We start from the raw sequence: 16,888 nt of genomic DNA, 5'->3' as shown, positions 1-16,888 counted from the left end.
AAGTATAATGAGATGCTGTGAATGTTTTATTAAAAAAATATACCACTCCCAGCTGGTGTAACTCATGGTTGAGTGTCGACCTATGAACCAGGAGGTCACAGTTCTATTCCTGGTCAGGGCACATGCCCAGGTTGCGGGCTTGATCCCCAGTGCAGGGCATGAGTCTCTTTCATCATTGATGTTTCTATATCTCTCTCACCTTTCTTCTCTGAAATAAATAAAAATATATTTCATATATACATTGCCTTGACCAGTGTGGGTCAGTTGGTTGGCTTCATCCTGGGCACCAAAGCTTGCCAGTTGTATGCCGGGTCAGGGCACATGCCCATGTTGAAGGCTCAGTCCCTGGTGGGAGACATGCAGGAGGCAGATGGTTGATATTTCTCTCTCTCTCTCTCTCTCTCTCTCTCTCTCTCTCTCTCTCTCTCTCTCTCTCTCTTTCCCTCACTCTTCCTCTCTCTAAAAATCAATTAAAAAATATCTGACCTGAAGATTTCTTAAGTATTCCTCCTGTATTATGAAATGCATTATTTTGTACTATTTATTATGTCCTTTCATGAGATACAAGGAGTTGAGCTTAATATTCATGAAATCACTCTAGTTCTTCCTGTAATTTTGTTCTTAGGAATAAGAATCGGCAAGGGAAATAAGACCACTCTATGGTAAAGAAAAAGAAAAGCAATATTAGCATGGGCATGTTAAGAGACTCAGAAGCTAGTGATTCAGTTTTAACTCTACTGATTTTAGTGTATATGAAGTTTCAAAAGGAAAGTCATTCAATATTATGTTGAAGGTTTTATATTTCAACCTCCATGTTTCTTCCTGAAAATATTTTCTTAAGGCTGTCATATTTCTTATCATCATAAAGTGTCATATTCAGTAACTTCTTCTAATGGAATCGTTGACGGGTATGGAAATCCTTTTTCCATTAGCGCTTCCTCCAGAAAAGAGATTGCAGAGCTCCTGTTCACTAGAGAATCATCAGAATACCAGTCCTCGGCTGCTTCTATACTTTCGCTGTAATAAGAATCAGAGGATAAGCTTAAGGATGCATTGCTGCTATTTGTTGTTGAGCCAGTCTCTGTAGGGTCATAAATGATCTTTTTTGTTGTAAGGCAGTATTCATCTTTAGAGTGATCTTTACTTTCTGTAAAAGAAAATTAGATTTACTATGAATATTACATGTTCACGAGCCAAATCTTAGTTACAAGGGCAATGTTTCTATTAAAAATTAGAATCTTGCCCTGGTTGGTGTGGCTCAGTGGGTTGGAGCATCGCCCTGTACACCGAAAGGTTGCAGGTTTGATTCCCAGTCTGGGCACATACCTAGGTTGTGGGTTCTATCCCATTGAGGCCCATTTGGGAGGCAACTGATCAATCTTTCTCTCTCTCTTCCTTACCCTCACTAAAGCTCAGTAAACATATCTTCGGGTGAGGATTTAAAAAAGAATCTTTTTAGGGTTATAATGGACAGGATGATGATATAGTGAAAATTCTGAGTTGCTATCTTCATATGTACAATGTTTAATGTGTAATTAGGAATTAGCAATATTTTTTTGATAATCAAGAGTAGAAAAGTCTATTCTAAATAAAATCAAACTATAAACAGAAGAAGATTCTTAAACCGGGTAGATAAATCAGTTCTGGAAGATCCCTTAAAATTAGAAAAGACATAGTTCCTTAACTATTTATAGCTAAATATTGCCCTATTAAAAAAAAATACATGCCTCCTTGAGTAGGCAGATGACAAAATGTTTGGTCCACAGTGGAAAGGGCCTATGAGTTGGTTTTATACCAATAAAAGTAACAACTAATATTCCTATAGTCACTATGATAGTGTCTTATAATTACAAAGCAGTTCGATAGATTTCCATATTTCATTTATCCTATTAGTAACTCTTTAAGATACTTATTACTTGTACCATTTTACAAGAGAAGACTGGGAATTCGAGAAACAACTCACCACAGATCAGATGCAAAATGGACTTCAATCTAGGTTTTTGTTACTCTAATCTCATGCTTCTCCTATTACGTTATTTATGCTGAAAGTTGGTATTAAAAAATGTTGTTTTAGAAAAGGTCACAGGTATACAATATCCTATACTATATTTTACATATTAACTTTTGATATTAATGCATAATAATTTTAAAGCTATTTTAAATACCTTGTTACATTTTATACTTAGTATTTCTAAAATTATGTAGAAGGATGATGTTTTGAGATACTACACATAATATGTTACTATTTAAAGGGTTATAAAACATTCAGGTCTTTTGACCCTCTGGCATCACTACATGGCAATGACTATGATACCTTTTGGTATAAATAAGGAACAAAAATTAAAATTTCATATTTTAATTTAAGATATAATATTGCAAGTTTTGTTTTCTAAAAGATATATGCTCATTCACATGCTAATAAATTAAAGTTTTCTTGAATTTTCATAGTTTTAAAAAATATTTAGATAACATTTAGGATAGCCTCTTGATTTTTTAAGATGTGATTTGCTCTACGTTGATTATAATTTCTTCTAATAAATTGTTGAGAACAAGTACCTTTTATATGTTCTGTTTCCTTTTTTCTTTGCTCCTCCTATATAAAAAAGTTATTTGTATTTAAAAACTGAATTGTTTTAAAATAATTTCTTTAATATATTTGACTTACATACTTAATAATAATATATTCTAACAAAATTTTAAAAATATATATATTCTATTGATTTTTTACAGAGAGGAAGGGAGAGAGATAGTTAGAAACATCGATGAGAGAGAAACATCAACCAGCTGCCTCCTGCACACCCCCTACCAGGGATGTTCCCGCAACCAATGTACATGCCCTTGACTGGAATTGAACCTGGGACCCTTCAGTCTGCAGACTGATGCTTTATCTACTGAGCCAAACTGGTTCTGGCTATTCTAAAAAATTTTTGATGGAATAATTTTTTCTTCCATGATAAGAATTTATTTCACCAAAATTTATTGACAGAAAAGAAAAAGTGTTGAGTTCATCTGGAAAGAATCTGGACTGGTTCATGAAGGCAGTCTTCAAGATTGGGATTCAAAGGGTGAAATAGAGTTAAACAGGATTACTTCTCTCCATCCTCACTTGGAGTCCCTTGGTTAGAGTTAGAGAGAGCTAACAAAGTAATTAGAATTCCTAGACTTACTCATTTCATTAACTAATAATAACAACAACAAAGTGAATTCTGGCTGAAGGCTTTTATAAAAATACAACTATTCTTGTAAAGCAAATAAAACATTTGATGAAACAATACATTCCAGATGTGTTGTGGGAAGTGTGATGTAGTAGTTCTCAAACTTCAGGACATAGAATCATCATTTTCAAAATGATGACTCTTGGGTATATCAGATCCTACTGAAATATGTTCTCTGGGAATATGCACTGTAACGTACACTGCAACTGTTTCTGATTCGGGTTATCCTTCGGCCACTAGAAAAACAATGCTAGTGCCCATGGTGTTTGGGATGGAGCAGACGAAGTTTCAAAAGGAAAGAGATATTGTCTTTTGTATTCTGGGGAAGCAGTGTTTGTGCTGATCTGCATGGTCCTGTGTTCCCCTCCCCCACAGTGGGCTTGCTTAGGATATAAATATATTATTCCTATCTAATAAAGAGGGAATATGCTGATGGCCATGCCCTCAAAGATGGCAGCGCCTACAGCGGTGCCTAGTCCCCTCCTCCTTGGCAGGGTGGCAGGCGCAAGGCATTGCTGAGCCCTCCCTGAGCCCTGCCTCCGGAGTCCTCCAGTCCCCTCAGCCCTCCAGCTGCCTAGGTCCGGCCCTCCTCTCTGTTTTCAGGGTACATCACCTGAGAACCACTGCTGCCAAGTCACTGCAGCTCGGCAGCTCCAGCATTGAGTGTCTGTCCTTTGGTGGTCAGTGCATGTCATAGTGACCGGTCGAATGGTCGAACAGTCCCTTAGACTTTTATATATATAGATAGTCAAAAAGTATAAACAACCCAAATGTTCTTCAGCTGATAAATGGATAAACAAAATGAGGTATGTCTATAAAATGAAATATTATTCAATAAAAGCTTATAAAAAAGAAATATTACTCAGCTATGAAAAAGAATGACGCATTGATATATGCAATAATAAGAATGAACTTTGAAAAAATTATGCAAAATGAAAGAGTCAGATACAAAAAACTCTGTACGCTTTTATCTATAAGAATTGTCCAGAACAAGCAAATCTATAGATACAGAAAGTACATTAATGGTTGCCTAGGCCTAGGACAGTTGGGAGCAGTGATTGCTAAGGGTATGGAATTTCTTTTTGAGGTGATGAAAGTGTTCTAAATTGATTGTGAAGATGGCTCTACAACTCTGTGAATATCTAAAATCACTGAATTATACACTCTAAATGAGGCAAATTGTATGGTATGTAAATTATATCTCAACAAAGCTGCTATATAGAAAACAAAACTATATAGAGAACATAGAAGGAAATCCTTGTTGGACATGACACTAAAAGCATAATCCAAAGAGGGAAAAAATGAATAAATTGGACTTCCAAATTAAAAACTTATACTTTGCAAAATTCCCTGTGAAAAGAATGAAAAGACAAGCCACTGAATGAGAGAAAATATTTTTAAAATCAAATATTTAAAAAAATTGTTACATAAATCCATACATATAAAATGACAGAATTATATCCAAAGACATTTCTTATACAATGGAATAGTATTCAGTGCTAAACTTATCAATTCTCGAAAAGTCAGGGAAAACCTTAAATGCATATTACTAAGTCAAAGAAGCCAATCTATAAGGGCTACACTATATGATTCCAACTACATGGCATTCTGAATAAGGCAAAACTATGGAAACAGTAAAATGATCAGTGTTTGCAGGGGTTAGAGGTGAGGGAGGAATGAACAGGCAAAGAACAACAGGATTTTTAGGGCAATGAAACTATCCTATATGATACTCCGATAGAGGATGGCTCTCTCCTCACTTCCCTTCTCCCATTTTTTCTCTCTTCTACTATATATATTCTTTTGACTACATATATGATTTTCCCAAAACCCATAGAGTGTGTAACACCAAGGATGAATTCTAATGTAAACTATGGACTTTGAGTGATAAAGATGTCAGCACAAGTTCATTAATTGTAACAAATCCTGGATGTTGATAGTGGGTGAGGATGTGGGGTAAGGGGTATCTGGGAAATCTGTACTTTCTGCTCAATTTTGCTCTGCATCTAAAACTGCTTGAAAAATAAAAGCTGTATTGAGATGCTATTACACAGTCATCAGATTGTCAAAAATTTAGGAGCCTAAAAATATCAATTTTTGTTTGAAGATGTGGAGCAATCCTATCGCTTATTCATGCCTGTAATGCATATTAATACAGCTACTTTGGAAAACAATTTGTAATTATCTAATAATATTGAACATGCACATAAGCCATAAGCCAGCTATTCTACTGTTAGATATATCCCCCATAAACATTTCCTTACAAGCAAGCAAACCCCCCCAAATATCCATAACATAAAATTTGATATATTTATAAATGGAATGCCATATAACAATAAAAATAATGAACTATAGGTATATGTGCCAACTTGAATGAGTAATATTGCACAAAAAATTTTAATACATATAAAATTTAATAAAATATTGTTCAAGAATCTATAACATTCGTGGTAAAACTGTAAAAAAGGCAAGGACATAGTTAATTGCGATTGTAGAACAGTGGGTCCTTCAGTGAAGGGTGGGAGTGTGGGATGTAAGAGGTAAAGACTCCGGACACATCAAAGGTACTGGTAATGTTCTATTTCTTAGTCTGAGTGGTGGGTATAAAAATTCCATTTATTAGTCTTTAAACTGTGTTTGTATATTCCTTAGTATGTATGTTGTATTTTACAATAAGAGCTCTTTTAGAAATCAAGCTGTAGTTCTATATTAATTAAGCCACATTTAAAAAATAATTTTCACCCTAGCCAATTTGGCTCAGTGATTGGAGGTCCTGGGTTTGATTCCAGTCAAGGGCATATACCTCCATTGCAGGCTCGATCCCTGGCTCTGGTCGGGACTCATGCAAGGAGGCAATTAATTGATATGTCTTCTTCACATCGATGTTTCTCTCTGTCTCTCCCCCTCCCTTCCACTCTCTAAAAAATAAATGGAGAAAATATCCATGAGTGAGGATTAACAACAACAAAGTAATAATTTTTATCCTCTTGCTTGTCTGTTGTTGGAGGAAAGAAACAGTCCAACACACTGGCAGAAACAGAGATGAGAAAATGAGTGACTATATGGGAAAGAGTCTTTTATATACTGAAACTGATTGTGGCTGAGGAAAACACTATCTATACTATGTTTTACTATATTTTTCATTCTGAATTAGGTTCCTTTCACTGACTACCAGAGCCCCAAATTTGTGTTTACTTATATATGACTTATCTCTCCCACTCTATAAATCTCATGAGAGCAGGGACTCTTGTCTCTCCTTGTTCACTACTAAATTTCCAGTTGCCTAGAATAGCGCCTGACATATAAGCACTTATTATGTATTTGCTGAATGAACAATAAACAACCTAATTAAAATTTAGTACCTCTATATATGTACTTCTTTCATTATAGCACTCAAGACATTTTTCAATTGTTTTTTTGTATGTATCCACCATTAGATCTGATGACACCATTATATCAATAGTACCTAGCAGAATTCCTAGCATATGATGAGTCTCAGTAAATTCAATTAATATTAAATACGTACATAGAAACAATTTTTTTGCTTTTAAACTTTATTTCAACATAGCATAGAAACAGTTTTTTCTGCAATGCTATCTCTATTTCAAACTATCCTTCATTTGAAAGTCAGAGCTTTCTTTAATAACTTTAGAATTAATTTGATCATTAAACCTGCCTGCTTAAACCCCTCCCATCATAATAATGGTATACATGTATGGTGCTCACTATGTGGCCGGGGACTATTCTGAGCGCTTTTTTAAAAAATATATTTATATTATTGATTTTTTACAGAGAGGAAGGGAGAGGGATAGAAAAATCGATGAGAGAGAAACATTGACCAGCTGCCTCCTGCACACATCCTGCTGAGGATGTGCCCCCAACCAAGGTACATGCCCTTGACCGGAATCGAACTTGGGACCTTTCCGTTCACAGGCTGACGCTCTATCCACTGAGCCGAACCGGTTTCGGCATCTGAGCGCTTTTTATATATTAATTCATTTAATTTCCATAACAATTCTATGGAGATGAAATCATCCTCATTTTTCAGGTGAGGAAACTGAGGCACAGAAAAGTTAAGTAACTTGCCTACAACTACACAGCTAGTCGTCGGAGAGCAACGATTGTAACCTCTTCAATCTATGCTCTTGACCATAACCCCATAATGCCTATATTGGATTTGTAGAACGTGTAGTAAACTCCAAATCCGTAAACTGCAAATAAGGCTCCTCACAATGATCTTTTCCCACCACAGCCTTCTATAAACCCTAGGCTCCAAATGTTACCAAATTTTTTCAAACATTCTGCCTTACATAGCTACAAGCCTTTGAACATATTGCCCTTTGTTTTCTTTCCTCTTGGAAAACTTCTGTTCACTTCAAACCCAGCTAAATGTCTTCTCTGTGAAGGCTTTCTTATTTTATGCTCCCTTGTCTGCATTTCTTCAATTTTGTGGCTCTTATCGCCTTATGTTCTAATTTTTCCTTTATATGATTTTCATCTCTACTAACTTTGGGATCATCTAGGTCTGGACTCATGTCTTATTTGTTTATGTAGATGAAGTGCCAAAACCAGTGTTGCCATATTTAAGGCACTCAAAAAATGTTTGTTAAACAAATAAATAGCCATTAAGTTCGACTTGAGTTCAATATTCAAGATGTATATGAAACTTTGACATCTTATCATTTTGTTGCTATTTTACCATTAATGTTATAAAACCTCTAAAGTATTTGTTTTGTTTATCTACATCACAGTTTTAAGTTTCTACTTTCCCTTGTTTTACATCACACTTTTTTGACATTTACATTTAAAAAAAGTTAATTATGCATCTGCCTTTCACACTTGTTCTAACTAGCTAGCACCTTGAATGTAGAGTTCGCCTTACTATCCTCAATGTAGTGGGGGGAGGGGGTGCAGAGCTTCTAATATAACGAAGGCTTAATAAATTCTTAATTTTAATTAGTTGGTTCTGTTAGATTATCTGGTTATCTGAGTATCCTCTTATCTCCAAATCTCTTTCCTCTGATAGGCCTGGCAATTTTGCTTTGTTTTTCTTAGAAGTTATTCTTCACCCTGTAACAATCACAATATAGAGATGTAGGGTAACAGCTATGCAAGAAGACATTTTCATTTAGTTTTTCAGTGTCCTATGATGTAAACGCCAACTAGTTTGAGTATTTAAATTTAGCTCATGTTATTGTTTCTCAGACTGAAAAATAACTGTAGCTACCCTTTCAAAACTGAAAGACAACAATGCTAATGACATGGTATCAAAAAAATTATTTGAAAACATTGCACTCTACCTGTAATTGGAATATTCCAGTATGAAAATTTCGAGAAATAAAAACACACTGAGAATCTGCTTTACTCTCCACCTCTGATGGTCTTTGGCTGCATCTCTTATCAGTTGCTTTAAATTGGGAGTTTTGAAGTATTTCTCTGAAAAAATATTTTATAGAGACTGTTATTTAAAATTAATTTAAATATTAATTTTATAAACCAGTTAAATTTTATAAACCAGTTAAATATTATAAACCAGTTAAAATTTTGTTTCCAATTTTAAGTGTTTAAAATTCAGAATAAATATATTACTAAATATTTTTTAAAGCAAAAATCAATTTATATATTCCTTCCTGATGTTACTGATTTCACTGTAACTATTTTATTCTTAGAATGTAAATTAAAGTCCTTCTTATGTAGGGTTAATATTTATAGTTTGAAGATCAACCATTAATTTTTCTAAATTAAAAAAAATTTTCAATTGGGTTTCCAAAAAACTGTTGTCCCAGAAAGAAATTCACTACAGACTGATTCATTTGCCTTTCAGCATAACCATTATTGTTTGTTTCATTTTTGATTCTTATAAGTGTATTTCCAATAGGACATGATCTCATTCATCTGGTGGAAATGATGAACAACATAGACTGATGAACAAGAACAGACCCAGAGACAAGGAGGCATGGATCAGACTGTCAGACCTCCAAGGGAGTGTAGGGGAGGGTGGGGATAAAAGGGAGAGATCAGCCAAAGGACTTGTGTGCATACATATGAGCCTAATCAGTGGTTAAGGACAACAAGGGGGTGGGAGCATGCGTGGGGAGGGGTGGAGGATGAGAATAGGGGGGATGAGAACAAATATGTGACACCTTAATCAATAAAGAAATTTTAAGACATTTTAAATTACACTTTATGTTCAATATTATTCTGTTATTCTGATTGGTCACAGATGTGCAATATAGTGGTTAGAAAATCATGTACTTCACAGAGTGGCCCCCCCCCCCCAATATTTTAAGTACCCACCTGCTCCATACACAGTTACTAAGATATTATTGTTTATATTCCCTATGCTGTAATTCATGTCTCTGAGACCAATTTGTATTAATCCCTTCACCTTTTTCACCCAGTCCCCAAACCTCCTCCCCTCTGTCAACTGTCAATCTGTTCTCTGTGTCTAGGAGTCTGTTTCTATTTTGTTTGTTTATTTTGTTCTTTAGTTTCCATATATGAGTGAAATCATATGTAACCATGAGTTTTTTATATCCTTCTTCCTGGTTGTGAGATAATTGATTGATTTTAATGTTAATTAGTCTTTTCGTAAATTTGCCTTTAATGACAAAGGAAATTAAGTGAAATAAAACTCAATGGTCAATTTTACATTGAATAATGTCTCTGACAAAAGTAAATGGAAGGAAACTAAATTGAAACTAATGACTTACAAAAGAAGAGTACCTGTGCTCTTTATCCATACAACCACAATTTTGAGACAGGGTTTAAAATAATAAGGCAGCAAATAAAACCCCAGATGATCAAAGACAGGTATGCATAAGGGAATGTAGTTTCTAACAGTCATTCTAAATACAATGATTTAATAATACTGTAATGTTAATTGCCATTTCTTCTTTCAGAGATTCTAGAGAATTTCCAAATTAATTCTAGAATCTACTGTATATATATATATTACTTAATGAGGTATTAACAATTAGGGTTTATTCAGTCACTGAATTCAATTCACTTAAGAGTTATTGAGTACTTACTAAGTGTCAGGCATTGTGCTGGGAGTTGTATATATAGTGGCAAAGGAAAATAAACAGTTACTACACTTATAGAACTGTCAGTGCTCTCATGGAACTTAAACCCTACTAAGGAATACAGACAATAAAATAATCACACACACAAAAAACTGCAAGTATGGAAAGTGTTATCAAGGAAAGCTACCTGTGGTTAGAAAGGTCAGGGAAGGCTTTCTGAGGAAGGGGTAGTTGAATTGAACATGTGAAGAAAAGAGAGTAATTATTAGATAGTGTGGTGCAGGAGGTGAGATGTGGGTGTAAGGATATTCTAGTCAGAGAGAATATCAAGGCCAAAGTCCAAGTGGCCAGATTAGAACATTGTAGTAGAAGCACAGAAAGCAAGAGAGAAAATGGAAGATAAATTTGGGGACTATGCATGGGAAGACCATGTAGGGATGTAAAAGTCATGTCGTTTTTGTCTTTATCCTAAAAGTTATGGTAAATCCTTTTATAATATAGTGGGGATGGGGTACAAAGGTGATGTCACTTTTATTTGGACAATGTCTGCCTTAAATATGGAGGAAAGATTAAACAAGGATGATAGTGAAAGTAGGGGGTCACTTATAACTCCTACTGCAGTAGTCTATGTGGAGGATAACATTTGGATAGGGTAGTGGTAACTGAAATGGATAGATCTCTTTCTTTCTCCCTGTCTCCTCTTTCCCCATCTCTCTCAAATCAATTAACACACACACACACACACACACACACACACACACACACACCCCACTCTCTGGTTAGTCTCATCCAGTTCTATGCCTTTAGAAAATCTAAATCTTTAGTCCTGACTTCTCTCATGAAATTCATATTTGTCAAATCCAACTGTCTGTTTAAAATTTCCACCCGGATGCCTAATGGGCTTTCAAAAGTACATCCAAAATACAACTCCGAGTTTAAAACCACTCCCTCAGCTTACTCTCTCTCCTCTAATCATCTCCTTATCCAGTAAGTGGCACGAACAAATACTCAGTTGCTCACAGTACCTAGGTGTTAGCATTAATTGGGCCATTTCACTTATTTTTCTTTACCTCATGTAATTCATCAAGCCCTCTAACTTAACCTGCAAAACATTCCAAATCCAACTCCTTCTCCCCATCTCCTCTACTTCCCTATTAGTCAAGACACTCTCATCTCTCACCTGGACTATGCAAAGCCTCCTAACTTGTCTCTCTGCTCCCACTCTTGCTCCATTAGAATTCAGGCTTCACAGGCAAGAAAAATCTTTTAAAAATATGTCAGAACTTTCATACATTGCCAGCTGGAGTGTACACCAACTTTGAAAAACTGGCAGGTTCCTATAATGTTAATCACATGATCCATTCAGGTATTTATCCAACAGAAGTGAAAGCACGTGTACAAAAATATTTATACAAGAATGTTCACAGCAGCCTTATTCTTAACAGCTAAAAGCTCGAAATGACCCAAATGCCCATTGACAGAAGATAAATAAACAAACTCAGATGTATCCATACAATGGTATGCCAGTCATCAATAAAAAGAATGAACTGCAGATAAAATTCAGCAACATAAATAAACCTCAAAAACATGTTAAGTGAAAAAAAGCAGGCATAAAGTCCATATGATTTCATTTACATGAAATTTAAGAATAGGCAACATTAATCTATGATGATAAAAATTAGAATGATGACTGCCTCTGGGTAGAAGGAGGGAGTAATACCTGGAAAGGATTGTGAGGGAACTTTACAGGGTGATGGAAAAGTTCCATATCTTGACTGGGATTCATGGGAAATTTTGTTGAAATTCATCGTAATACATTTAAAATCTACGCACTTTTTTGTATGTGAATTATATGTCAAACTTTATGAAGTGTTTAATTCATCTATTAAACATCTATTAAAGGTGAAATTATTACCTTTAATATAAGAATACTATTATGAAATCTAAATGAGATAACATATAAAGCACATACATGCTTAGTATGTAGTAAACACTCAATGTTAGTTATTATTATGATGGTAATGTGTTATTCCCCTGCTTAAATCCTGATAGCACAAACAGTAAAATGAAACCTCCATATTCTAGCCCAGCTATTTATTTTTCTTTTTTCAATTTAAATTTTTTATTGTTGACTAGTCCAGCGATTTTCAACCAGTATGCTGCATCACATTGGTGTGCTGCAAGATTTTTTAAAACATGCTGATAGCTGACTATTCAGTCAGGAACACTGACCTATTTTCCCTTATATTGTCAAAAAAAAAAAAAAATGACAACAGTCAATGCAATAGCCGTCTAGTGTGAATGAATCAAAATTATACATATTTTTTGTTAGATTGGCAAAAAATACATTTTTTGGTGTGCCACAGAATTTTAGTAATTACTTCATGTGTACAATGAGATGAAAAAGTTTGAAAAGCAATATAGAGTTACCCCCCCAAAATTAAAAATGGAACTGCCTTATGACCCAGCAATTCTACTTCTGGGAATATACCCAAAGAATCTGAAACACTAATTTGAAAAAAAAAGTATGTATCCCTATGTGCAGCATTATTTAAAATAGCCAAGATTTGGAAACAGCTTATGCGCTCATTAATAAGTGAGTGAATAAAAAAGGTATGGCACATTTACATAATGGAATACTACTCAGTCCTTTAAAAAAGTGAAATCTTACCCTTTGCAAAAGCATGGATGGACCTGGAGAGTATTATGCTAAGTGAAATAAGCCAGTCAGAGAAAGACAAATACCATGTGATCTCACTTATGTAAACTAACAAACAAAATAGAAACAGACTCATAGATACAGAGAACAGACTGACACCTGTCAGAGGGGAGGGGTTTGGGAGGTTGGGTGAAAAAGTTGGAGGGATTAAACAAAACCAACCAAACAAACAACAAAAAACCCACAAACAGCTCATAGACCCAGAGAACAGTATGGTGATTGCCAGAGAGAAAGCAGGGTGGGGAAAGGTAGAAGAGGGTAAAGGGGGCATAAATGGGGATGGAAGGAGACTTGACTCGAGGTGGTGAACACAGAATACAATACACAGATGATGTATTACAGAATTGTACACCTGAAACCTATATAATTTTATTAACCAGCATCACCCAGTAAATTCAATAAAAGAAGAAAACACCAAATTTTAGGTGTTAAAAGGAACTGAGGTGTCAAGTATCCTTTTTTCTGTGTCTGGGAAAAGACTATAGAATCTTTTCTTAAGTATCTTTTCTTAAGTATCTTCTGAAGAAAGGGAGTCTTCCTGTCAGTTATGTTTTTAGCCCCTATTAGTAATGAAAACAATTTTAAATTTCTGGCCTTAAACTATAATTCAAACATTTGTCTTCTAGAAAATACAATAGATCTCATTATTTATTAAATTTTTAATGCATGAAGATTGCTATTATACTATTTGGACAATTATACTACTAAAACTTCTCTCTTCAAGCTACTTCGAACATGTAAACTTTCCTCTCCCGATCAAAGGGTCGATAACCAAATCTCAAATTACAGAACCAACACTATTTTTGTTATTTAAACTTAATACCATTTGAAAAACTCTTTCATTGAATTTATAAAAGGAAAAGAAGTAAAATATTCCGATAAACCTTACCTCCGTTTGCAAATCAGGAACCACAAAGCTGATGCCAAAGCAAAGAAACCAATTCCAAAAGCAACAGCAGAAGCAGCCAGAAAATAGGTTAAGTGATTAGAAAAACCTATACAAATAAATTATAAAAGAATATTTCACGCATGTATCTTTAATCTCTAGGTAAAATTTAATAATATATTTCAAATGATACTATATAGTGTAGTGTTAAGACATTAACTAGGAAGTTGGGAGACCTGAATTCTGCTCCTGTGCAATTCTCATAAAATTTAAGATCCTAATCATGCTGATTAGGGCCCAATGTGCTCAACTCTGTCTGACCCTGCCAGGATGGGAGACTTCGGTTTTATTTGTTTTTGTATGGCTGTCACCTCCTTTTTTTCTGATCTAGTTTTCTCTCTTCCCTGTCCAGCTGAGAATTTTTATTTTTCTGGCGTCATTCTTTGCAGTCTTCCAAAATAAGATACTTCATCTAAAGATTTTGATTATTAATCACAACACAAAGTTAGATGAGGATAATAAAGAATAAGTATAAGGAATTTATAAAGATCTTAGGAATTTTTAAACATGTTATCTATACTTTATCTCATGAACAGTAACATATCGTAGCCAACCCTAAATAAAAGCAATATAAAATAATAGCATAGCAAAAGTTTATAATTGAAAAAGCTTATAGGACTTATAGGTATAACTCCTTCATTAAAGTTGAGGCCCAGGTAGTCCCAGCTGGTTTGGCTCAGTTGATAGAGCATCGGCCTGAGGACTGAAGAGTCCAGGTTCAACTCTGGTCAAGGGCACATTCCTGGGTTGTGGGCTTGATCCCCAGTAGGAGGCATGCAGGAGGCAGCTGGTCAGTGATACTCCCTTATCATTGATGTTTCTATCTCTCTCTCCCTCTCCCTTCTTCTCTGAAATATATATATATATATATATATATATATATATATATATATATATATATATATAATTCTTTTTTAATTGAGGCCCAGGTAAGAGAAGTAACTGACTAAGGTTAGGTAGCAAATTAAAGCCAGTCCTCTGTTTTCTGTTTTTATTATTATTATTATCTTTATACCAATTATCTTAATTAATACTAGTATGTATTCAAAAGAAATAGGAATAAAGAAAGGTAATTATAGTCAGATAGGTCAAGTATGCATTAAAATTCTGAAATCTCCTACTTCAGCAAAAAAGGAATTATAGAAAACTTTCACAGAAGGCTGTATAGAACTTGAAGGGCCCTAAAACAACCTAGGAATGTATTATTTGAGAATAAAAGGGTTCAAAAATATAAAACTAACAGAAGCTCTTTATGTGTATGCATATTATAAGTTCTACTAGGGATATGACATGATAAAGTCTTTGCTCTCATATTTTAATTGCTTCCTATGTAATTTCCAGCTTCCAAGAATCTTCGTTTTTTTCCTTAATTTCCAGGTTAAGAAATCTTAGTTTCCTGGGGTTCATATATGTCTATATTTGAGAATTAATGGTACCAAGAAAGTTATATAAGGCTATATATCAAAATTATATTCATAAAAAAGCCTTCTATTATAAATGCCCCAAATTAGGAAGTCAATTAAATGATCTGTAGTAATAATATTAGAAAACGACATTAATTATTACTAGACCTAATAATAAAAGCATAATATGCTAGTTAGACCGGACAGCCAAACAACCTTCCAGATGAGGGCTGAGACAAGCTGCCCTGGCTGTAAGGGCCAAGCCCCTTGCATAAATTTTGTGCATTGGGCCTCTAGTGATATTATAAAATAAAATAAAATAAAATAAAATAAAATAAAATAAAACATCCTTTAATTATTTAATTATCTTTTGAACAAGATAATTTGTTGTGGGGATGGTCCTGGTGTATTGTAGCAAAGATGTTCCCAGATATTAACAAATGCACTCTGAGGCATAGGCAAAATTGTTCCCAGCTGATGATTACTGACATAGTGGTATAAAATGTTAGATAGTATTAAATGATAAAAGCAAGATAGATAAAACCCATATTTTAAAATTTTTTTCAAGGTTTAGTTGTACTCAAATATAAGATAAGGATATCTATGGACAAAAGAAGAAAAGCAACAGAGAAATAAGTGTAGGCTAAAACCACAGGCATGCTAGACACTGAGTGAGATCTGGAAGCAGGAATTAGCTAAAAGCAGCAAAGAAAATCATTGAGACAAGACTAAACCACCCTCTGGCACAGTGAATGAAGATATTACCAAAATCTTTTAGAGAAAAGATTCCTGAGCCATCAATAAAAGACCAAAAATGGACTAAGGAGGGATCTTGGAAATAAAAAATTCAAAAATGTTAAGATGGAGTAAAGTCTTCCTTGAATGCAATTAATGAAATAAAAATAGTTTGAAGAAATTTGTTCAATTGTATACAGAAATAAAAATATGGTAAATAAATTATAATACTTGGAAAATATTAAGAGTATGTAACAAACATAAAGCTAATACGGTTCCAAAAGAGAGAATAGAAAAGTAGCAGAGAAGCAATGTTCAGAGCTACTACGACCTAAGATTTTTACTTTAAAAAATTTTAAATTCACAAACAGTAAATTTGCATGTGTTTGCAGTTTTATAAGTTTTAACAAATGCAAAGAGTCTTCAATCACCATCACAATCAACTTACAGAACACTTCCATGACCCTAAATACATATATTAGAAAAGAAATCTGAAAAAGAATGAGCTTTATAAGTTGATAAAGACTAGCAAGCAAAATAAGCCCAAATGATATAGAGGAAGGAATTAAAGAACAGAAATTAATGAAATGCAAATTAAGATTTGTGGTCAAGACTAATAAAATGGCAAATCTCCACTAAGTTGAACCAAATTAAAAGAAGGCATAAGTAAACAATATTAAAAATGAAGAATGGACATGCCGAGACCGGTTTGGCTCAGTGGATAGAGCATTGGCCTGTGGACTGAAGGATCCCGGGTTCGATTCTGGTCAAGGGCATGTGCCTTGGTTGTGCAAGAGGCAGCTGACTCTCTCTCATTGATGTTTCTAACGCTCTATCCCTTTCTC

At 34.4% G+C, this 16,888-nt stretch overlaps 1 protein-coding gene across 1 annotated transcript; it reads right to left on the bottom strand.

Moving 5' to 3' along the window:
• Positions 1–772: 772 nt before the first annotated feature.
• On the bottom strand, positions 773–16,504 carry CUNH1orf185 (chromosome unknown C1orf185 homolog). Its single transcript, XM_045583824.1, is given in 6 exon segments — positions 773–878; positions 880–1,147; positions 2,557–2,593; positions 8,516–8,651; positions 13,849–13,954; positions 16,492–16,504. Coding segments are annotated over 6 exon segments (666 nt in total).
• Positions 16,505–16,888: the final 384 nt, after the last annotated feature.

This window comes from Pipistrellus kuhlii, unplaced genomic scaffold (genome assembly GCF_014108245.1).
Source record: "Pipistrellus kuhlii isolate mPipKuh1 unplaced genomic scaffold, mPipKuh1.p scaffold_m20_p_2, whole genome shotgun sequence".
NCBI classification, from domain to species: Eukaryota; Metazoa; Chordata; class Mammalia; order Chiroptera; family Vespertilionidae; genus Pipistrellus; species Pipistrellus kuhlii.
This window is presented reverse-complemented; position numbering and strand designations above follow the sequence as displayed.